Below are 25,596 nucleotides of genomic sequence, written 5' to 3'. Positions count from 1 at the left end.
TCAGTTCTATCCTGGCAAAGAAAGAACAAATCAATGAAGCTGATGTTGCAAAAGGTGTTAATGTGGTAACCAAAAAAAGACTACAGACAATCGATCAGGTTGAGAAGTTGTTGCTGATGTTGATCAAGGATAAAGAGATGGCAGGTGATAGTGTTTCAGATACGATTATTTGTGAAAAGGCAAGGAAGTTGCACGCTGATTCAAAGATTAAGGAGATTTGCGCCAAGTGGAATGATGTCCAAATGTTTGTGGAGAAGTACCACCCTGAGCAAGCTGAAACAAGCCATCTTTGCAACAAGTTCAGTGACAGAACCATGTCCCAGTATAGGGAAATCTTAGAGGTGCCAGAAACAGAGGACTGTGGACAGTTATTTTGTGAGACAAGGGTCCTGTGACTCTCAAGCTGGTCCTAGTGGCATTAAAAGACAGAGAAGGGAAGTAACTCCAGAGAGGGCTTTGATACCTAAAGTCCTTATGGAGGGGGATTCCCCTTCCAAACACTAACCCCAACTCCCTCTCTCCTCCTCCCTATCTTCCAGATGCCATCACCAATCTTCAATAAAGGTAAGTAAAAATGTGTTTAAATTTATTAATACATAATTGAACACTATATTTGTTGTGTGTTTGTAAAACTATAGTTAATCACAATAAAATGTATTTTTTTTTTGTGAATACTTTTGGGTTTCTTGAACGGATTAATTGTATTTCCATTATTTCTTATGGAAAATATTGCTTCACTTTTCAGACTTTTTGAATTTAGAACTTGCTCCTGGAATGGATTAAGTTCGATATTTGAGGTTCCACTGTAATACAGACAACTTTGTTGTTTTCTAGTTCAGTATATTGTATTGGTATTGGTAGAATATTGTACTATACTGACTCATGTTTCTATTGCAGAAGTATATTGTGAAATACTACCAGGTTATACCTTCCCAGACACTATCATCACTACTGCAAGAAACATCTGTGTCTTGAACAACTACTGATATTGCAGAAGTATATTGTGGAAGACTACCAGGTTGTATCTAAACAGACATTATAACACTTGTGACTCTTATGAATTTTTAACTGGCCAGGTATTACTACCTAAAAAAAATTGTTTTCATTTGAAATATATCTAAAAATTGCATGGCAGTTCATAGAAAAATACAAGTTATTAATACTGTAGTTAGGAATTTTTAGAAAAAAAAAATTGTTTAAACTTAAAATAAATAATAAAACTGTTCTTCAGTATTCTAATACATATGTTAGTCTTTTAAGCACCAAAAATTCATGGCAGTCTTTTAAGACACTCAAAATAAACATTATTAATTTTCATAATTAGAAATAATTTTGCCTAAAAAAATTGTAAACTGTTAGTATATTCATGAGGAAAACTGTGTCTTCAGTGTCCAAAACAGTTTACCAAAAAAAGAAATCTTCAAATATGCATGAAAGCACATAAGAGAAATTAATGATACAGCTGTTGAATGATAAAATATTTTTAAAATATTTAAAAAAATATGAAAAAACATAAAGAAAATAAACCATATCAGTGTTCAGAGTGTGTGAAATGTTTTAGTTTAAAAAGCAGTCTTGTAAAACATATGCGATTACACACAGGAGATAAAACATTTCAGTGTTCAGAGTGTGTGAAATGTTTTAGCCAAAAAGGTCATCTTGTGACACACATGCAAATACATACAGGAGATAAACCATATCAGTGTTCAGAGTGTCTGAAATGTTTTGGTGTAAAAAGCAGTCTTGTGAGACATATGCGAGTACATACAGGAGATAAACCATTTCAATGTTCAGAGTGTGTGAAATGTTTTACTGATAAAGGCAGTCTTGAGAAACATACTAGAGTACATACAGGATATAAACCATATAAATGTTTGGAGTGCCTGAAATGTTTTACTGAAGAACGCAGTCTTGTAAAACATATGCGAGTACATACAGGAGATAAACCATTTCAGTGTTCAGAGTGTCTGAAATGTTTCACTCAAAAATGCAGTCTTGTGAAACATACTAGAGTACATACAGGATATAAACCATATCAGTGCTCAGAGTGTCTGAAATGTTTTAGTGACAAAAGTTGTCTTGTGACACATGTGCGAGTGCACACAGGAGATAAACCATTTCAGTGTTCAGAGTGCCTGAAATGTTTTAGTCAAAAAGGCAGTCTTGTGGCACATATGCGAATACATACAGGAGACAAACCATTTCAGTGTTCAGAGTGTTTGAAATGTTTCAGTGTAAGTAGCTATCTTGTGACACATATGCGAATACACACAGGATGTAAACCATATCAGTGTTCAGAGTGTCTGAAATGTTTTAATGTAAAAGGTTATCTCTTGACACACATGCAAATACACACAGGAGATAAACCATTTCATTGTTCAGAATGCCTGAAATGTTTTACTGAAAAAGGTAGTCTTGTGAAGCATATGCGAGTACATACAGGAGATAAACCATTTCAGTGTTCAGAGTGTTTGAAATGTTTTAGTCAAAAAGGCAGTCTTATAGCACATAAGCAAATACATACAGGGGATAAACCATTTCACTGTTCAGAGTGTCTGAAATGTTTTAGCCGTAAAGGCAGTCTTGTGAGACACCTTTTAATACACACAGGAGATAAACCATTTCAGTGTTCAGAGTGTCTCACATGTTTTAGCCATAAAGGCAGTCTTGTGAGACATATGCAACTACACACAGGAAATAAACCATTTAAGTGTTCACAGTGTCTGAAATGTTTTAGTCTAAAAGGCAGTCTTGTGACACATATGCGAGTACATTCAGGAGATAAAACATGTTAGTGTTTAATGTATCGGGAATATTTTAATTATAACACAAGAGAATATATACAAGGGATATACAATAGCTTTTGTTCTTCTTTATTTCCTCTATTGTCCATGGGGAAGTGGAAAAGAATCTTTCCTCCGTAAGCCATGCGTGTCGTGTGAAGTGATTAAAATGCCAGCAGCAGTGGGCTGGTGACCCCTTCTCCTGTATACGTTTACTAAAAAAGGGAAAAAGAAAAACTTTATAAAACTGGGATGCTTGAATGTGAATAGATGTAGTGTGGATGATAAGAAAGAAATGATTGCTGATGTTATGAATGAAAAGAAGTCAGAGTTTCTGGCCCTAAGCAAAATGAAGCTGAAGGGGTTAGGTGAGTTTCAGTGGGGAGAAATAAATGGGATTAAGTCAGGAGTATCTGAGAGAGTTAGAGCTAAGGAAGGGGTAGGAATAATGTTGATGAGTCAGTTATGGAAGGAGAAGAGGGAATATAAATGTGTAAATTCAAGGATTATGTAGATTAAAATAAGGGTCAGATGCGAAAAGTGGGTCATAATAAGCGTGTATGCACCTGGAAAAGAGAGGAGTGTAGAGGAGACAGAGATTTTGGGAGATGTTAAGCGAATGTATAGGAACCTTTGAACGAAGTGAGAGAGTAATTGTGGTAGGGGACCTAAATGCTAAAGTAGGAGAAACATTTAGAGAGGGTGTAGTATGTAAGTTTGGGGTGCCAGGTGTAAATGATAATGGGAGTCCTCTGATTGAACTTTGTATAGAAAGGGGTTTAGTTATAGGTAATATATATTTTAAGAAAAAGAGGATAAATAAGTATACAAGATATGATGTAGAGCATAATGACAGCAGTTTGTTGGATTATGTATCGGTAAATAAAAGACTGTTGAGTAGACTTCAGGTGTACATATTTATAGAGGGGCCACATATATATCAGATCACTTTTTAGTTGTAGCTGCAGTGTGAATAAAAGGTAGATGGGATATAAGGAAAATAGAAGCAGCAAGTAAGACAAAGGTGAAGGTGTATAAACTAAAAGAGGAGGCAGTTAGGGTAAGATATAAATGACTATTGGAGGATATATGGGCTAGTGAGAGTATAGGCATTGGGGTCGAAGATGTATGGGGAAGGTTTAAGAATGTAGTGTTAGAGTAAACTATACCATGGGCAGAATTTGAATCCACGGTCAGAGTCTCTCTGAGAGTCTCTAGTTTTGAGACTCTTTGACCATGGGTTCAAACCCCACCCATAGTATGGTTTGTTTACAATTGTGTCATGATTTCGTGAGTCGAGTAGTGTTAGAGTGTTCAGCAGAAGTTTGTGGTTACAGGAAAGTGGGTATGGGAGGGGAGAAGAGGGATTGGTGGAATGATGATGTAAAGAGAGTAGTAAGGGAGAAAAAGTTAGCATATGAGAGGTTTTTACAAAGTAGAAGTGATGCAAGGAGGGAAGAGTATATGGAGAGAAAAAGAGAGGTTAAGAGAGTGGTGAAGCAGTGTAAAAAGAGAGCAAATGAGAGAATGGGTGTGATATCAACAAATTTTGTTGAAAATAAGAAAAGTTTTGAAGTAAGATTAATAAGTTGAGAAAGCCTAATGAAAGAATGGATTTGTTAGTTAAAAACAGGAGAGGAGAGTTATTAAATGGAGAGTTAGAGGTATCGGGAAGATGTAGGGAAGATTTTGAGGAATTGTTAACCCTAAACTGTCCAAGCGTAGATCGGCATTCACCTGCGTGGCGTCCGAATATTTTGAAAAATAAAAAATCTTTTTTTTTTTTTTTTAAGTACCCTGGAAAACAACTCATCAGGTCCTGGGTACTTGATTTGTTTCAGTTTATCTATCTGATATCCATATCCGTCATGACAGTAATGCAGTGGAACACACACAAATAACCCGCACATAGAAGACAGGAGCTTACGACGACGTTTCGGTCCGACTTGGACCACTTTGTAAATGGTTCAAGTCAGACCGAAACGTCGTCATAAGCTCCTCTCTTCTATGTGCGGGTTATTTGTGTATTGTTCCAGTCATGGTAGTGTGCCTTTTTTGTTATTAATACAGTGGAACCTCAGTACTCAAACAGCTCCCTACTCGAACAAAGCTCAGCACTCGACCAAACAAACATGACCTGCCAGAACTTTGCTGTAAACTATTTTGCATTTCTTTGCATTTTTGGGTGTTTTTTTATATTGTATAAATTACCTTGGGGCCTATGAAGATTAGTGATAGCATCCAACCAAAAAGAAAATTGGTTAGGAAGAATTCATTCAATACTCGAACAGATCGGCACTTAAACAACCTTCTGGAATTAATTAAGTTCAAGTACCGAGGTTCCACTGGATTACTTAATTTGTATTCTTCAGGAACAGAATAATTGTTAATTGCTGGAATCTCACTTACGTCTTCATGTGTAAAGACTGACAAAAAATAATCATTACATAGATAACACATTTCCAGTTCATTATCAGTCAGCTGCCCATCCCCAATTCTAAGCAGTCCTACTTTTTCCCTGATTTTTGTCCTATGCACTTGAAAGAACCCTTTCAGATTAGTCTTTGATTCATTAGCGACCTTAATTTCATAATCGTGCTTAACCTTTCAAATCCTCCTTTTTACTTCTCTTTTAAAATGAACATATTGGTCAATAAAACTAACCTCTCCTCTTTTGATTTGCCTATAAATTTTCCTTTTCACTGCCTCACATTAGCATTAATATTAAATAATGTTTAATTAAGAAGAAAAACACTTATCCTGTCTAGACTTAAGTAGTTTTTAAGTATAAGTATTAGTCTGCCCAAAATGCTCTGGCATGATAGTGGCTTTTTTTTTTTTTTCTATTAGCACACTGGCCGATTCCCACCAAGGCAGGGTGGCCCGAAAAAAAAAAACTTTCACCATCATTCACTCCATCACTGTCTTGCCAGAAGGGTGCTTTACACTACAGTTTTTAAACTGCAACATTAACACCCCTCCTTCAGAGTGCAGGCACTGTACATCCCATCTCCAGGACTCAAGTCTGGCCTGCCGGTTTCCTTGAATCCCTTCATAAATGTTACTTTGCTCACACTCCAACAGCACATCAAGTATTAAAAACCATTTGTCTCTATTCACTCCTATCAAACACGCTCACGCATGCCCGCTGAAAGTCCAAGCCCCTTGCACACAAAACCTCCTTTACCCCCTCCCTCCAACCTTTCCTAGGCCGACCCCTACCCCGCCTTAGTTCCACTACAGACTGATACACTCTTGAAGTCATTCTGTTTCGCTCCATTCTCTCTACGTGTTCGAACCACCTCAACAACCCTTCCTCAGCTCTCTGGACAACAGTTTTGGCAATCCCGCATCTCCTCTTAACTTCCCAACTACGAATTCTCTGCATTATATTCACACCACATATTGCCCTCAGACATGACATCTCCACTGCCTCCAGCCTTCTCCTCGCTGCAACATTCATCACCCATACTTCACACCCATATAAGAGCATTGGTAAAACTATACTCTCATACATTCCCCTCTTTGTCTCCAAGGACAAAGTTCTTTGTCTCCACAGACTCCTAAGTGCACCGCTCACCCTTTTCCCCTCATCAGTTCTATGATTCACCTCATCTTTCATAGACCCATCCGCTGACACGTCCACTCCCAAATATCTGAATACATTCACCTCCTCCATATTCTCTCCCTCCAATCTGATATCTAATCTTTCATCACCTAATCTTTTTGTTATCCTCATAATCTTACTCTTTCCTGTATTCACTTTTAATTTTCTTCTTTTACATACCCTACCAAATTCATCCACCAACCTTTGCAACTTCTTTTAATTGTAATTGCACATTGTAACCTTTGCAAATAATTAAAATGTTTATCTTTGTTATTCAGAAAATGGAATTACCTGGGGGCTAAAGCCTTGTCTAAGGGCAAAGGTAAAAGTTACACAAGTCTCAGGCAGAAACAGGCCACCCAGGGCTATCCCAGTCAAAACAGTAAGCGCTAACCAACCAGTATATATTACTTCAATGGGTTGGTTATCAGAAGGGGTAGGCAAAACTCCTAGCTACGAAAATAAATATTTATTAGTTAAAATATATTATACGCACTCTAGAAAACCACCTTCATATATCTTTTCTCCTAAGCTCCCAAATAACGGTACACAAGAAGCAGGCAGCTGGAGAGTCCAGCAAATCATAAACACTTAACCCAGCAATGCCAGGTCTTCCCTACTCCACTAAACCCCATTACCTCTTATGTCCTCAGTCCTCACTCATCCTGCAGTCCCTGACCATATCAGAGCCTAGGTGAGCATACAGGTAAACTATAAAAGAGCTTATGGCTTGAGATGCATAACCAAATGAGTACAAAACTTACCTTAAATACACTGCATCTCAGACGCCAGCCTTTACTCCATGCTCCCTCCACATGGCTACCTGCTAACTAAACACTTGGAAAATAAATCCCTGACAGGATTTCCTTACATTTACAGTTTAAAGTGCTTTACAGTACCCCTAAATGCACAGTATGAATTATAAAATTATGGGTGACATTTATCCATAGTTCATGCATTATGATTTACAATTATGTCATAGTTCATTAAAATCATGGCACGCTTCTCCACTATATATACATTACAATGTCATGCAGAACGCTGCATGACACCCAAACCCCCATACCATGGGTCTCACTCTGCTAGCGGGATCCACGAGGGCACCGCTAGGCAAAAGGAAAAAGAAAATTAATCCTACACTAAGGACTGAGGCAACAGGCAAAATAACTGGGGAATGACCACCATACAATCCCAGTCTTTTGGTACTACAAATATACAATATTAACAAACTGAGGTTACTAAACTGTGGACATGTGAAACTCGCCGAACATAAAAGTGATCAAGTTCTATGCCAAATGAGCCCACAGTCATGCTCTTAGACAACTGTGTTAGGAAAAGGCACCATCGCAACACAGCACTTGCCAGGCACTGGCATTGATCCATTTTACCTAAAGTACGTCAAACAACCTTATAAACTACCAAGTTAACTTTGTATATAAATGCCCCTGAGGAATGCCATTTTGTGAGGTAACACCAACGCTATGTTGCATGACAGACGAAACTATATGTGACATCAAAAAAATTGAAACGGTACATTTTCCAGGAGGAGTGCAAAGAAAAAGAAAAACAAATTTTATATGTTAAAATTCTACTTAGAAAGAAACATCACATTATCTTTCCCATCTCACAGCAATCTTTAGTAAGCAAATCTGGTTCCCCTTGACACACCTCTGTGAGAATCAGGAGAGCACAGGAGAGGGAAAATATCAGGCCCCAAAAACCCGGGTAGATAGTCACATAAATTTTGTTGGGACTGTAGCCGTAAAACACTGGAGTCATCACTGAAGACCCCCAAAAGGTGGACCTCCCAGGTCGACTCCTACATGTCATTCCAAGGAGCCTGGAGTCACCCCAGCAGTGATCCAAAAAGGTAAAAAAAAAAAAAAAAGCCAAAACACCCCAGATCATGAGACATGACCCAAAAAGAGGGGGGCATCACCTCCAGCTCCACATTCCCCAAAACCTTTAGGTCCAACAGCCCCTATACCAACATAAAACACAGGCGAGGCATCCCAGCCAACACCTAAAAAAACATAGCATACCTTACCTAGGCATGGCACATGATGTGACTACCCCCAAAACACACACACTAGGGACTCCTGACTCCTCAAACTCCAGCTTAACCTGCCCTTCTCCTTTGGGTGGTCCAAGGTTCCATCTACTCGTCTACCACAAATCACTGGAAAATAAGAACAGATAAGTGATCTATACACTACATTATGTACATTATTTAAACACAAAACACTGGATCAGCAACCATATTCTCCATTCCCTTCACGTAATGAATCACCAGATTTAGAAGTTGGAGAAACAAGACCCACCTAGTGAGTCTCCAATGGTGGTACCTCATTAAGTGAAGGAAATGTACTGGATTGTGGTCACTATAAACCATACCAGAATGCAGAGACCCTGTTAAATATGCAGAAAAAATTTGCACTGCCACAAGCAAGGCCACAGCCTCCTTTGCTAAGGTGGCGTAGCTTCCTTGGTGCCTGTTACGGTTTGCCGAGAAGTAGCTGAGTGGCATTACTTGCCCTGCTCTACCCTGCAACAACACTGCCCCAGCCCCTGTATCATTTTGCAAAACCCAGGGTGGGTAACTCAGGATTACACATAAAAGATCTTGGGGGTTAATGGCACACGAAAGTTTCAAGTACAGAGACATTAAAGTTACAAATATGGGTGTGTCCTTGGCACACATGGTCATGGGAATCAGATGACCCTCCCATGGTTCGATCACACATTTTGCATTTAGTTCAGCAAGAGGAGACAAATCAACCTTATTTCTTAAATGTACCTGGCGGCAGTCGGTGCACGTGTTCTAGGTATCGCCTAGTGTGAGACCCATACAAGACAATGTCCTCCAACTCTCGATGGGTACAAACACAATCTCTAGAAATAAACACTTCACTTCCTTCATATAACTTATTTCATGCCAGCTTATGTCATGCCAGGCCTGCTGACTTTGCTCAAATTCCCAAACCTCTACCTCATGGGTGTTAACATGGCCCCCATGTTCAGCATCCCAAAACTCCTTCACTAAGGTGCACCAAGGCTGAGCCACCACTACAACCCTTCTTTCAGAAGATCCAAACCTTCCACAGTCTCGTACAATTTTCCTGCTACATCATCTTTATCAGGGACCTTATCCACCATCATTTTGAAGCCATCACACAGTTCCATCATAGCCTTCCCAGGACCCGGCTCCAATGACAACCCCATCTCTCCAGCTTCCAGAATATGAAAGCACCACCTCATGGTCCCACGTCATCCTGGGCAGACTGGCAGGCTGGTGCACTAGTTCCGTTGACCTCATCTTAGCCAAACAGTCTCTGAAACTGAGAAAAAATACCGACGCTGGGGAAGCATCACCTTCCTCACCTAGCCCATGACTTAATGATTCCAGTGCTGTATAGTCCTTGTGGCTTAGCGCTTCTTTTTGATTATAATAATAATAATGATTCCAGAGTGCTTCCCCACATGGTAATGAAAAGGAAGGGAATACCCTCATCCCAGTCCTTCTGGTATTGGGTAAAACAAATGTGCATGATCCTGAAAGAATGGTAAAACCACTGTGCTTTTCTTTGACTCCTAGAGTGATAGACATTGGTAAATTTAACCTCAAGTAAGCCTCTCAAAACTATATGACATTTAAAAAATATGACTTCTGAGTGATTTGTGCAAAGCCTAACTGACGAAAATGTTTCACCAGAATTCTCAAAATCACACACACAAAATTATTCAGAAAGGGTATAGACTCTGGTAACCTGTTGGAAAAAGAATTTATTAATAAACAATGGTTATTCAGCTCTCCCTTCGTAGCACTTAAATGTCGTTAGTTTGGAATTTGTAAAAAACACAGAAAATGACACTTTAATAGTTCTGCTATGGCCACTTGGTCACAGGTCTTCTTAAAGAAAGTCTTCCTCATCTGATCAATTCTGCAAAATAAACATTTGGTAAATTTGAGAGCCATGTCCTCTGCAACAGCTGACAAGTCAGTTGAATAGCTTTCAGGAAGTCACAATCTTCCTGGGCCTCACCCAGCTGCTGCAGAGTCAGGGGATTTTTTCCCACATCAGCACCGAGACCCCTTCTCCAACTGGGTTCCGTCTGAGCTGGTTCGTCACCACCCAGAATCTCCTGTAGGTCAGACTCATTGAACAGGCACCACAGGCCTGAACCATCACCACCGTCTGCAGGAGGTCCCAGATTCAAATCCCGGACAGGCCCCCATGTTACACAGAAAATGGAATTACCTGGGGGCTAAAGCCTTGTCTAAGGGCAAAGGTAAAAGTTTCTCAGGCAGAAACAGGCCACCCAGGCAGGGCCAGATTAAGAAGTCTCCGGGCCCTAGGCTATTCAGATTGGCGGGGCCCCTTTGAGTTACGGGTAAGCGAAGCGACCCCTTCCAGCTTGGGGGTGGGGGGGGGGTCGGTGTGAGCCTGTTTAAGGTCTAATTAAATACATTTTGGCTATTTAGATTAAATTTAATAGGGAAAGTACATCAAGAAAACCAAAACCATTTACCAACATCCATTATAACTATCTTGTTAAATCATGCATTTTAAAGAGAATAAACTCAAGACAGCATAGTATTACTAGATTAGGCTATTAAAATAGTGACATCATGTACCTATTATATTCAGCATAACCACTACAGCACTATTATTCCCTTTATAAATCACTGACCATTATTGTTATCATTGCATCATGCATAAGACTATCAAATCATATAAACTCAAGAAAGTAATGAATTGTTTATATTCACAGGCACTTCTTAAACTTTTTTCTGGATTTCATATTGGCAAAATCATCAATTATATTCTGAAAATCAATATTTCTTGTTAGATCAGACTCAATGGTCAACAAGGCTAGGTTACACAATTTGTCTTGGCTCATTGTTGAACGGAGCTGGTTTTTCACTCTTTTCAAAACAGAAAATGAACGTTCTCCTTCACAGTTAGTAGCTGGAAGTGTTAGGTAAAGGCGATACACTATGTCAACATTAGGGAAGGTTTCTGAGATACCTGCATTTCTTAAATGTTTCAAAGCAGCTGAGGGCGCACATTTTTCAGGTGGAGCTTTAATCTGATTCATATACCCAGAAAAATTAACTATTTCTTCAACAAATGTGTCCTGAACATCTGCTGAAAGGTGTTGTTGCAACTTTAATGCAGCTTCTCTCAATTCTGCATCTGGCATAGTAGTAACTTTGAACAGAAATCCAAACTTGTCATTGAGATTCTGGTAGATTTCTTTTCTTTTCACCAATTCTGTAATCAGTGAATCCAGAATGACGATGTATGTAGCTGTCTTACATTTCTGCCTTGGTAGCAACACAATTTCATTGTCTGGATCTTCAAAATTGCATTTCCTCTTCCTTGACCACTGATGATCAGCCCGGTAACTGTAGTCTTTCACCAGCAGTTTAGCTTTCTCTTCAAACATTTCAAAAGCTTCATCACTGCGAAGTGAGCTTACAAATTCCACTAAGCCTGCATAGAGGTTAGCACAAGTAGCCATTTCAATTTCAGTTTTCTGAAGTGTCTTGTTCGTGGCATTTAACCGTTCCAGTATACAGTCCCAAAGCACACAGAGTAAGGCCAATTCAAAATCTTCCAATTTTGATGCTAAGCTGGCTGCTTCGCTTCTTGTAGTTGCTGTCTGGTCTTCATCCTCTGCTATTTGGATCAAAGCAGAACGTATTTCAGCAAAGCTGTCTTTCAAAGCATGTGTTGCATCATGCTGCGCTGACCACCTTGTTGTTGATAATGATTTAATGACATCTCCATGAACGGTTGACTTGAGTATACTCCACCGATGCGTTGAAGCAGAGAAAAAATTAAAGAGTGCTTGTAAAAGTCCAAAAAATGAAACTGCAGCGACACAACACTCCGCAGCACATGACCCAACAAGATTAAGAGAATGTGCTGAGCAGGGCACATATTCAGGAAGTGGGTTGATTTGCTTGATACGGGCTTGCAATCCATTATATTTACCCGACATGTTACTTGCATTGTCGTAGCTCTGGCCACAGCAATCCATAATAGAGTGATCATGTTCAAGCAGAGTATCCAGTACTACATTCATCATTGTTTCTCCATCATGGCCTGAAAGAGGAATGAATTTTATAAAGCGCTCTACAGGCTTACCACTGGAGTCGACAAAGCGAACAATGAATGTCAATTGATCTGTATGTGAAATATCTGGTGTTGAATCTACACTTATTGCAAAGTATTTTGCAGTTTTCACAGCTGCTATGATGTTATTGAGGACCTTCTTAGTCATCAGTTCAATAAATTCACTGCATATAGTAGATGACATGTAAGATACAGTGCCTCTTCCTGCATTCCCAAGGCGTGACACATGATTTGCTAAGAATGGATCGAATTGTGCTAACAGTTCTATGATCCCTAGGAAATTGCCATTGTTTTCCGAACCAAAAACCTCATTTTCTCCACGGAAAGCAAGTCCTCTTAGAGCTAAGAATTTTACAACAGCAACAACTCTTTCTAGAACTTTTCTCCAATAAGTGTGCTCTTTTTCAGTTTGATTTTCCAAATGAGAATCCAATAATCCTTTTTTCTGTGCACGAAATACACTGGCTAAAATGCAGCTCCTGTGAGTGGTGCTGTTTTCATGTTCCTCGAAACGCTTGGAATTTTTCCAGTCATTGAACTTGAACCCCTGTGTGAAGGTATTTTCTTCGGCAGAAAATAGCTTGCATGCTAAACAGTACACTTTTCCAGAGCTTTCGGAGTATACCATCCATGATATTTTCACAGTTTCTGAATTTGCAAGCTTCCTATAAAACATAGATGACTTTAAACAACGACGACTTCCATAATCATAAATCCTTGCTGATTTCCTAAAGTCAATGTTCAGAGTTTGACTGAAGTTTTCTGCAATGAAAGCATTGCGTAGAGAATCTGGGATTACATTTGGCCATGAGGCAGGATCTTTTAAGACAAATCCTGTGGATGAAATGTCCATTGAGACATTGAGAGGAGACACAAAAGAAGTAGATGCTGGCTGAAAAATAATGGAGGGAGGGCTTCCTGTATGATTTGACATATCTGCAGATTCAACCGTACTGGTAACATCAGAAACTGTTTTCGTGAGCATGTCTGTGATCTTTCTGCAGCTTCCTACATCTTTCTTTTTCTGTTCTTCTTCTTGAATTTTCTTCTTTCTTTTCTGTGACCCACTCGCATAAGAACATCCAACATCACGTTCACGAGATGCCATAATGAGGATGTATCACTGTCTACCTGGAGTTTACCTGGAGAGAGTTCTGGGGGTCAATGCCCCCGCGGCCCGGTCTGTGACCAGGCCTCCTGGTGGATCAGAGCCTGATCAACCAGGCTGTTGCTGCTGGCTGCACGCAAACCAACGTACGAGCCACAGCCCGGCTGGTCAGGAACCAACTTTAGGTGCTTGTCCAGTGCCAGCTTGAAGACTGCCAGGGGTCTGTTGGTAATCCCCCTTATGTATGCTGGGAGGCAGTTGAACAGTCTCGGGCCCCTGACACTTATTGTATGGTCTCTTAACGTGCTAGTGACACCCCTGCTTTTCATTGGGGGGATGTTGCATCGTCGGCCAAGTCTTTTGCTTTCGTAGCGAGTGATTTTCGTGTGCAAGTTCGGTACTAGTCCCTCTAGGATTTTCCAGGTGTATATAATCATGTATCTCTCCTGCCTGCATTCCAGGGAATACAGTTTTAGGAACCTCAAGCGCTCCCAGTAATTGAGGTGTTTTATCTCCGTTATGCGCGCCGTGAAGGTTCTCTGTACATTTTCTAGGTCAGCAATTTCACCTGCCTTGAAAGGTGCTGTTAGTGTGCAGCAATATTCCAGCCTAGATAGAACAAGTGACCTGAAGAGTGTCATCATAGGCTTGGCCTCCTGGAGTTTACCTGGAGAGAGTTTCGGGGGTCAACGCCCCCGCGGCCCGGTCTGTGACCAGGCCTCCTGGTGGATCAGCCCCTGATCAACCAGGCTGTTGCTGCTGGCTGCACGCAAACCAACGTACGAGCCACAGCCCGGCTGATCAGGAACTGACTTTAGGTGATTGTCCAGTGCCAGCTTGAAGACTGCCAGGGGTCTGTTGGTAATCCCCCTTATGTATGCTGGGAGGCAGTTGAACAGTCTCGGGCCCCTGACACTTATTGTATGGTCTCTTAACGTGCTAGTGACACCCCTGCTTTTCATTGGGGGGATGGTGCATCGTCTGCCAAGTCTTTTGCTTTCGTAGTGAGTGATTTTCATGTGCAAGTTCGGTACTAGTCCCTCTAGGATTTTCCAGGTGTATATAATCATGTATCTCTCCCTCCTGCGTTCCAGGGAATACAGGTTTAGAAACCTCAAGCGCTCCCAGTAATTGAGGTGTTTTATCTCCGTTATGCGGGCCGTGAAAGTTCTCTGTACATTTTCTAGGTCGACAATTTCACCTGCCTTGAAAGGTGCTGTTAGAGTGCAGCAATATTCCAGCCTAGATAGAACAAGTGACCTGAAGAGTGTCATCATGGGCTTGGCCTCCCTAGTTTTGAAGGTTCTCATTATCCATCCTGTCATTTTTCTAGCAGATGCGATTGATACAATGTTATGGTCCTTGAAGGTGAGATCCTCCGACATAATCACTCCCAGGTCTTTGACGTTGGTGTTTCGCTCTATTTTGTGGCCAGAATTTGTTTTGTACTCTGATGAAGATTTAATTTCCTCATGTTTACCATATCTGAGTAATTGAAATTTCTCATCGTTGAACTTCATATTGTTTTCCGCAGCCCACTGAAAGATTTGGTTGATGTCCGCCTGGAGCCTTGCAGTGTCTGCAATGGAAGACAGTCATGCAGATTCGGGTGTCATCAGCAAAGGAAGACACGGTGCTGTGGCTGACATCCTTGTCTATGTCGGATATGAGGATGAGGAACAAGATGGGAGCTAGTACTGTGCCTTGTGGAACATAGCTTTTCACCGTAGCTGCCTCGGGCTTTACTCTGTTGACGACTACTCTCTGTGTTCTGTTAGTGAGGAAATTATAGATCCATCGACCGACTTTTCCTGTTATTCCTTTAGCACGCATTTTGTGCGCTATTACGCCATGGTCACACTTGTCGAAGGCTTTTGCAAAGTCTGTATATATTACATCTGCATTCTTTTTGTCTTCTAGTGCATTTAGGACCTTGTCGTAGTGATCCAATAGTTGAGACAGACAGGAGCGACTTGAGTAGCTCACTCATTTCCTTGCTGTCATCTGTGTAGGACCCATCTTGTTTAAGTAGGGGCCCAATACTGGACGTTGTTCTCGATTTTGATTTGGCACAGGAGAAGAAATACTTTGGGTTTCTTTTGATTTCATTTATGGCTTTTAGTTCTTCCCACGATTCCTGACTCCTAAAGGATTCTTTTAGCTTAAGTTCGATGCTTGCTATTTCTCTGACCAGTGTCTCCCTACGCATTTCAGATATATTGACCTCTTTTAGCCGCTCTGTTATTCTTTTCCGTCGCCTGTAAAGGGAGCGCCTGTCTCCCTAGTTTTGAAGGTTCTCATTATCCATCCTGTCATTTTTCTAGCAGATGCGATTGATACAATGTTATGGTCCTTGAAGGTGAGATCCTCCAACATGATCACTCCCAGATCTTTGACGTTGGTGTTTCACTCTATTTTGTGGCCAGAATTTGTTTTGTACTCTGAAGATTTAATTTCCTCATGTTTACCATATCTGAGTAATTGAAATTTCTCATCACTGAACTTCATATTGTTTTCTGCAGCCCACTGAATGATTTGGTTGATGTCCGCCTGGAGCCTTGCAGTGTCTGCAATGGAAGACACTGTCATGCAGATTCGGGTGTCATCTGCAAAGGAAGACACGGTGCTGTGGCTGACATCCTTGTCTATGTCGGATATGAGGATGAGGAACAAGATGGGAGCGAGTACTGTGCCTTGTGGAACAGAGCTTTTCACCGTAGCTGCCTCGGACTTTACTCTGTTGATGACTACTCTCTGTGTTCTGTTAGTGAGGAAATTATAGATCCATTACCTGGAGACCTGGAGTTTACCTGGAGAGAGTTCCGGGGGTCAACGCCCCCGCGGCCCGGTCTGAGACCAGGCCTCCTGGTGGATCAGAGCCTGATCAACCAGGCTGTTGCTGCTGGCTGCACGCAAACCAACATACGAGCCACAGCCCGGCTGATCCGGAACTGACTTTAGGTGCTTGTCCAGTGCCAGCTTGAAGACTGCCAGGGGTCTGTTGGTAATCCCCCTTATGTGTGCTGGGAGGCAGTTGAACAGTCTCGGGCCCCTGACACTTATTGTATGGTCTCTTAACGTGCTAGTGACACCCCTGCTTTTCATTGGGGGGATGGTGCATCGTCTGCCAAGTCTTTTGCTTTCGTAGTGGGTGATTTTCGTGTGCAAGTTCGGTACTAGTCCCTCTAGGATTTTCCAGGTGTATATAATCATGTATCTCTCCCTCCTGCGTTCCAGGGAATACAGGTTTAGGAACCTCAAGCGCTCCCAATAATTGAGGTGTTTTATCTCCGTTATGCGCGCCGTGAAAGTTCTCTGTACATTTTCTAGGTCGGCAATTTCACCTGCCTTGAAAGGTGCTGTTAGTGTGCAGCAATATTCCAGCCTAGATAGAACAAGTGACCTGAAGAGTGTCATCATGGGCTTGGCCTCCCTAGTTTTGAAGGTTCTCATTATCCATCCTGTCATTTTTCTAGCAGATGCGATTGATACAGTGTTATGGTCCTTGAAGGTGAGATCCTCCGACATGATCACTCCCAGGTCTTTGACGTTGGTGTTTCGCTCTATTTTGTGGCCAGAATTTGTTTTGTACTCTGATGAAGATTTAATTTCCTCATGTTTACCATATCTGAGTAATTGAAATTTCTCATCGTTGAACTTCATATTGTTTTCTGCAGCCCACTGAAGGATTTGGTTGATGTCTGCCTGGAGCTTTGCAGTGTCTGCAATGGAAGACACTGTCATGCAGATTCGGGTGTCATCTGCAAAGGAAGACACGGTGCTGTGGCTGACATCCTTGTCTATGTCGGATATAAGGATGAGGAACAAGATGGGAGCGAGTACTGTGCCTTGTGGAACAGAGCTTTTCACCGTAGCTGCCTCGGACTTTACTCTGTTGACGACTACTCTCTGTGTTCTGTTAGTGAGGAAATTATAGATCCATCGACCGACTTTTCCTGTTATTCCTTTAGCACGCATTTTGTGCGCTATTACGCCATGGTCACACTTGTCGAAGGCTTTTGCAAAGTCTGTATATATTACATCTGCATTCTTTTTGTCTAATAGTGCATATAGGACCTTGTCGTAGTGGTCCAACTTTTCCTGTTATTCCTTTAGCACGCATTTTTGTGCGCTATTATGCCATGGTCACACTTGTTGAAGGCTTTTGCATTCTTTTTGTCTTCTAGTGCATTTAGGACCTTGTCGTAGTGATCCAATAGTTGAGACAGACAGGAGCGACCTGTTCTAAACTCATGTTGCCCTGGGTTGTGTAACTGATGGGTTTCTAGATGGGTGGTGATCTTGCTTCTTAGGACCCTTTCAAAGATTTTTATGATATGGGATGTTAGTGCTATCGGTCTGTAGTTCTTTGCTGTTGCTTTACTGCCCCCTTTGTGGAGTGGGGCTATGTCTGTTGTTTTTAGTAACTGTGGGACGACCCCCGTGTCCATGCTCCCTCTCCATAGGATGGAAAAGGCTCGTGATAGGGGCTTCTTGCAGTTCTTGATGAACACGGAGTTCCATGAGTCTGGCCCTGGGGCAGAGTGCATGGGCATGTCATTTATCACCTGTTCGAAGTCATTTGGCGTCAGGATAACATCGGATAGGCTTGTGTTAATCAAATTTTGTGGCTCTCTCATAAAAAATTCATTTTGATCTTCGACTCTCAGTCTGGTTAGCGGCTTGCTAAAAACTGAGTCAATAAGTGTCAGGGGCCCGAGACTGTTCAACTGCCTCCCAGCACACATAAGGGGGATTACCAACAGACCCCTGGCAGTCTTCAAGCTGGCACTGGACAAGCACCTAAAGTCAGTTCCTGATCAGCCGGGCTGTGGCTCGTACGTTGGTTTTGCGTGCAGCCAGCAGCAACAGCCTGGTTGATCAGGGGCTGATGCACCAGGAGGCCTGGTCACAGACCAGGCCGCGGGGGCGTTGACCCCCGAAACTCTCTCCAGGTACTCCAGGTATTGGGACTTGAGTAGCTCACTCATTTCCTTGCTGTCATCTGTGTAGGACTCATCTTGTTTAAGTAGGGGCCCAATACTGGACGTTGTTCTCGACTTTGATTTGGCATAGGAGAAGGAATACTTTGGGTTTCTTTCTATTTCATTTATGGCTTTTAGTTCTTCCCGTGATTCCTGACTCCTATAAGATTCCTTTAGCTTAAGTTCGATGCTTGCTATTTCTCTGACCAGTGTCTCCCTACGCATTTCAGATATATTGTCTGTAATCATGTAAATACAAATTTTTCATTATCAATTATTATTAATTTTTTAATTATTATTAAATTTTTTTTTCTGTCAATTGGGGGGATATGGCCCCCTTTCCTCTGGCTGCGCATCTAAAAATTCAAAACGTTACCAGAAAGGAGTCATATACAGAACTTTTACCATAGATTAGGTTAGTGATTTGGGCTACGAATATTTTACTAATTCATCCTCCTTGATCTTCAGTTTACTTAAACAGAAATCATACTGAGTCCAAGAACAATGCACAATGGTATTTATATTACCATTTTTATAACTAAACTAATCATTATGTTTTGCATGATATATGGCCTACCACCATAGATAAGGACATGAGAATTAAAGAATGCAGGGACAATTTTCAGTTTCACCCAACCAACGATTTTCTGATGTGGGTTATGTGTTTTTGGGGTAATATGTAGTAAATTAATTGATGTTCTACATCACTTCCATTGCAACTTGAAAACTAAGCATTTGCGATGGAAGTGATGTAGAACATCAATCAATTGAGATCTGTTATTGAAATGATAAAGACTTAAAGACAGGACAAAGTGCATTTAAAACCTACAAACGGAAGTCAGTTTGCGTTTTTAGGTTTTTCTTTATAGTATTTTTATCAAAAATGCGTCTTGACTGGTCCATGCGTTTACTGGTCAAGTAACCCTATCAGGTACCTCCCTTAACATTTAGAGGCAAAAACAAAAAAAAGAAAGGAGAATTAGTGTGCACTGCGTAGCAGAGTTTACTGCCAGAGGGGAATCATAGGCCTGTCCCGTGTGGAAAAAATAATAATAATTGAACTTTTCATGTCAGAGGAAAGAAAGTCTCCCTGATAACATTGAGTATACATAGTGTATAGTGTATACTACAGTGGCTCCCTAGTATATTGATGATAAAGGCTAAAGTGTCATTTGAAAACAGGTGAATTTGTAAATGAAGTGATAAGCCTATAGAGGAAGGTGCCAGAAGTCGCCAGAAACTTACCACAGGTCAGCTGTTTTTAATAATCTTCCTGGCCTGCTAGTGTACTCGCATATAATCTAGTGATACCAGTGAATAGCAGAATACAGTGTTGTAGTAGCAACTAACCAGTATTATAATGGTACTTAGTGGAGTGGAGTGACTTTCATTAGTTTCTTTTCTTGAAATACGAGACGTTACTGTGAATTTCATATAACCTGTAGTTACCAGCGGTCGCAATATACACAACGAGAAGCAATTATTACTACAGAAAAAGCGTCCTTCCTCCAAAATTTGCACCAGTCAACTATAGTGATAATATAGCATTTATTGTGGTGGAGACGGAAAAAAAAATAGAAAAGCCAGATACAGCGATTGATAAACAAGGAGGTGACCGTTCGTCATTGTAGGGGCTGCCAGATATCACCGGCTCTTCAACACGCAAGTTATACTGTTGTATCAGTCAAATCACATATTACTCGGGTAGATAATTTCCAGTAGATCCTTCATGTGTTAGCTCAAATCACCGACCAGTATGTTTTAAATAAGTGACCCACTGATCAGAGCAGATCGACTGGTCCGGACCCTTGACTGGTCCGAACCCTTGACTGGTCCGAACCCGGGACTGGTTTCAAACAGTTTCGTTGGACAATAAAGCAGACTGTAAACGGATGGGGTTGTAGGCGCCCTTATAAACACAAACATTAAAAATCAGGAACGTGACGGTAAGATGTCCAATATACAAAAAGAGTTAGAAACAGAAATACAAATAGCTAGAGCTTCATTTAAGGTTATTAATATAATATTCAAGAGGTTGCTAGTAGAATTGCAGTAAATCAACCATTCAAATCATTATGAAGCTGTGTGTAGTCTGTGGTCAGTCAAACAAACGGGCTTCCACATGGATAAACTGTCATTTTTGTGGAAATTGGTGTCACGCCCCTTGTGCAGATATCCCAGAACTAGCTACAAGCAGTATTAAAACAGAGAAGTGTTTCTGGGTATGCCCAAATGAGGAAAATCTGTGGACTAAAATCACAAGGGTATTAAAAGAGGACAACATCAAAGCTGCTTTCATAGAAAACCTGGAAGCTTTCTACAACAGATGGGAACATAAAAAGTCTGGGCTGAATGGTACTGCCCTTGATACTGGCCATGTAGTCACAAACTGTAAGGCTGGAGGTGATGTCCTGGGAGACAGTAATAGTAAAGCTGGAGGTGCTGTCCTGGGAGACAGTAATGGTGAAGCTGGAGGTGCTGTCCTGGGAGACAGAAATGGTGAAGCTGGAGATACTGTCCTGGGAGACAGTAATGGTGAAGCTGGAGATTTTGTCCAGGTAGTCGGGAATTATACGCAGGAAGGAATACATATAAATGACCTCATAGGGGACAGGAGCCATAGTAGGGAAACAAGTGTAGTCAAAGATAAGATAAAACCAATATTGCAAACTAGAAATTCCGCAGGAAATAGCAAACAAGAGGACTCCAATAGCAATAGTGAGGATAAATTACCAAAAACAACTGGTGGGAGCTCCATTGTTGGTGCTAGGGAGGATAGAAGTAAGACAGGGAAACATGCACCAACAGGGAATACAGTCACAGAAACCCAAGGCAAGCGGAAACCAAGCCTGTGCACATACTATGCACTTGGTATCTGCTGGCATGGGAAATCTGGAAAAACAGATGGGACGTGCAACTATGACCACCCTAGAAAATGCCATGCCCATATGACAACAGGAAAATGCAAACTCCCTTCCTGTAAGCTTTTTCACCCTGAAATGTGTACCTCTTCAGTACAGGAAAGACTGTGCTATAACTTAAATTGCCAGGCATACCATCTAAAGGGGACAAAAAGATACAAAACATCCAGGCCATGGGAAAACCTGGGTAGCCACAGCCACTCAAGAGGGAGAGGTTTTTTAGTGCCAGGAAGGAAAAAAAACTGGCAGGAAATGGCAGAAATCGTACACCAAATCCAGTCATTCCTGGAGTGGAACCACAGTCGATGGCCTCCACTCCAAACCAACAGATACAGATACTAATGCCGGAAAAAAAATCCCCCCCCAGTACCAACAATACCACCAGTCCGATAACATTCTTCTTTGCAAATATACAGGGTCTAAAGCCAGCAACAAACAACAAAATACCTTTCATCCGTGGACTGCTTGCAGAGGCAAAGGCAATGTTCGCGGCTTTCACTGAGACCCACATAAAGGATCACTTGGACAATGAAATATGGATCCCAGGTTACAACCTATACAGATGTGACAGAGTGAACAGGCAAAAGGGGGGGGTTGGCCTGTACATTGCAGAGTCACTTGTTTGCACAGAACTGCTTAATGCCTCAAATGACGTAGTGGAAGTTTTAGCAGTAAAGGTCGAGAACCAAAACCTAGTCATTGTGGTAGTCTACAAGCCTCCGGATGCAACATCCCAGCAATTCCAGGAACAGCTGTTAAAAATTGACCACTGTCTGGAAAATCTTCCAGCTCCTGCACCCAACATCTTGCTCCTGGGGGATTTCAACTTAAGGCACCTAAAATGGAGGAATATAGCAAATAATATTGTTGCAGTAATAACACCAGGAGGCAGCTCTGATGAAAACTCACACTCACACGAGCTTTTAAATCTCTGCACAAAATTCAATTTAAACCAGCAAATAATAGAGCCTACTAGACTGGAGAATACACTAGACCTCATATTCACTAACAATGATGATCTGATAAGAAATGTCACCATATCAAAAACAATATACTCAGATCACAACATAATTGAGGTTCAGACATGTATGCGAGGAGCCCCAGACCGACAAAATGAGACTAGTCACGAGGGAGCATTCACCAAATTCAACTTCAATAACAAAAACATAAAGTGGGACCAAGTAAACCAAGTCCTAACCGATATAAGCTGGGAAGATATACTAAGCAACACAGACCCAAACTTATGCCTAGAACAGATTAACTCGGTGGCACTCGATGTATGCACAAGGCTTATTCCTCTAAGAAAAAGGAGGAGTAGATGTAAAATAGAAAGAGACAGGTGCTCCCTTTACAGGCGACGGAAAAGAATAACAGAGCGGCTAAAAGAGGTCAATATATCTGAAATGCGCAGGGAGACACTGGTCAGAGAAATAGCAAGCATCGAACTTAAGCTAAAAGAATCCTTTAGGAGTCAGGAATCGCGGGAAGAACTAAAAGCTATAAATGAAATCGAAAGAAACCCAAAGTATTTCTTCTCCTATGCCAAATCAAAATCGAGAACAACGCCCAGTATTGGGCCCCTACTTAAACAAGATGGGTCCTACACAGATGACAGCAAGGAAATGAGTGAGCTACTCAAGTCCCAATATGACTCAGTTTTTAGCAAGCCGCTAACCAGACTGAGAGTCGAAGATCAAAATGAATTTTTTATGAGAGAGCCACAAAATTTGATTAACACAAGCCTATCCGATGTTATCCTGACGCCAAATGACTTCGAACAGGCGATAAATGACATGCCCATGCACTCTGCCCCAGGGCCAGACTCATGGAACTCTGTGTTCATCAAGAACTGCAAGAAGCCCCTATCACGAGCCTTTTCCATCCTATGGAGAGGGAGCATGGACACGGGGGTCGTCCCTCAGTTACTAAAAACAACAGACATAGCCCCACTCCACAAAGGGGGCAGTAAAGCAACAGCAAAGAACTACAGACCAATAGCACTAACATCCCATATCATAAAAATCTTTGAAAGGGTCCTAAGAAGCAAGATCACCACCCATCTAGAAACCCATCAGTTACACAACCCAGGGCAACATGGGTTTAGAACAGGTCGCTCCTGTCTGTCTCAACTACTGGATCACTACGACAAGGTCCTAAATGCACTAGAAGACAAAAAGAATGCAGATGTAATATATACAGACTTTGCAAAAGCCTTCGACAAGTGTGACCATGGCATAATAGCGCACAAAATGCGCGCTAAAGGAATAACAGGAAAAGTCGGTCGATGGATCTATAATTTCCTCACTAACAGAACACAGAGAGTAGTCGTCAACAGAGTAAAGTCCGAGGCAGCTACGGTGAAAAGCTCTGTTCCACAAGGCACAGTACTAGCTCCCATCTTGTTCCTCATCCTCATATCCGACATAGACAAGGATGTCAGCCACAGCACCGTGTCTTCCTTTGCAGATGACACCCGAATCTGCATGACAGTGTCTTCCATTGCAGACACTGCAAGGCTCCAGGCGGACATCAACCAAATCTTTCAGTGGGCTGCAGAAAACAATATGAAGTTCAACGATGAGAAATTTCAATTACTCAGATATGGTAAACATGAGGAAATTAAATCTTCATCAGAGTACAAAACAAATTCTGGCCACAAAATAGAGCGAAACACCAACGTCAAAGACCTGGGAGTGATTATGTCGGAGGATCTCACCTTCAAGGACCATAACATTGTATCAATCGCATCTGCTAGAAAAATGACAGGATGGATAATGAGAACCTTCAAAACTAGGGAGGCCAAGCCCATGATGACACTCTTCAGGTCACTTGTTCTATCTAGGCTGGAATATTGCTGCACTCTAACAGCACCTTTCAAGGCAGGTGAAATTGCCGACCTAGAAAATGTACAGAGAACTTTCACGGCGCGCATAATGGAGATAAAACACCTCAATTACTGGGAGCGCTTGAGGTTTCTAAACCTGTATTCCCTGGAACGCAGGAGGGAGAGATACATGATTATATACACCTGGAAAATCCTAGAGGGACTAGTACCGAACTTGCACATGAAAATCACTCACTACGAAAGCAAAAGACTTGGCAGACGATGCACCATCCCCCCAATGAAAAGCAGGGGTGTCACTAGCACGTTAAGAGACCATACAATAAGTGTCAGGGGCCCGAGACTGTTCAACTGCCTCCCAGCACACATAAGGGGGATTACCAACAGACCCCTGGCAGTCTTCAAGCTGGCACTGGACAAGCACCTAAAGTCAGTTCCTGATCAGCCGGGCTGTGGCTCGTACGTTGGTTTGCGTGCAGCCAGCAGCAACAGCCTGGTTGATCAGGCGCTGATCCACCAGGAGGCCTGGTCACAGACCGGGCCGTGGGGGCATTGACCCCCGAAACTCTCTCCAGGTAACTCCAGGTATCCATACACATCAATGTCTATCAACAACACTTCAGTTAATTTGTCACAGTACAAGTCTAGATAACGTGTAATTACTACAGAAAACTGGAGAGGAATCTCCCATACTCACCCATTAGCGAGAAAACACAGCTGTTCTGATGTAAACAAAGGCATGTTGAGTGTTGCCATCTATGGTTAGGTTTGTTTATTTTTATTTTATTTCATTATTTATTTTTGTTTTGATTAATTTTTAAAAATCAATTTTACTCTCCAAACACTTGAACTTTTTAGGTAGGGACCCCTTTGCACTTGCACCATGTGCAGTCTTGGATGAGCCCCTGAACCCCTTGGACCGCAGGGCCCCCAAATGCGTGGGGCCCTAGGCAAATGCCTAGTTTGCCTATGCGGTAATCCGGCCCTGCACCCAGGGCTATCCCAGTCAAAACAGAAAGCGCTAAACCAGCATTTATTACTTCAATGGGTTGGTTATCAGAGGGGGTAGGCAAAATTCCTAGCTACAAAAATAAATATTTATTGGTTAAAACACTATATACACACTCTAGAAAACCACCTTCATATGTCTCTTCTCCTAAGCTCCCAAATAACGGTACACAAGAAGCAGGCAGCTGGAGAGTCCTGC

The 25,596-nt window shown here is 41.6% G+C and overlaps 1 protein-coding gene across 2 annotated transcripts in view; it reads left to right on the top strand.

Annotated features, from left to right (window-relative positions):
* The window catches only part of LOC128691714 (zinc finger protein 84-like), a 118,813-nt gene extending 115,943 nt beyond the window's left edge, over nucleotides 1-2,870 (top strand). For both annotated transcript variants that reach the window (XM_070094613.1, XM_070094614.1), the window contains exon 2: nucleotides 898-2,870. In XM_070094613.1, the coding sequence (XP_069950714.1) occupies nucleotides 1,503-2,795 (1,293 nt within the window). In that variant the 5' untranslated portion in view covers nucleotides 898-1,502 and the 3' untranslated portion in view covers nucleotides 2,796-2,870. The remainder of the gene's footprint in view (nucleotides 1-897) is intronic.
* The last annotated feature ends 22,726 nt before the right edge of the window (nucleotides 2,871-25,596 follow it).

This window comes from Cherax quadricarinatus, chromosome 46 (assembly GCF_038502225.1).
Source record: "Cherax quadricarinatus isolate ZL_2023a chromosome 46, ASM3850222v1, whole genome shotgun sequence".
Classification (NCBI taxonomy): domain Eukaryota; kingdom Metazoa; phylum Arthropoda; class Malacostraca; order Decapoda; family Parastacidae; genus Cherax; species Cherax quadricarinatus.
This window is presented reverse-complemented; position numbering and strand designations above follow the sequence as displayed.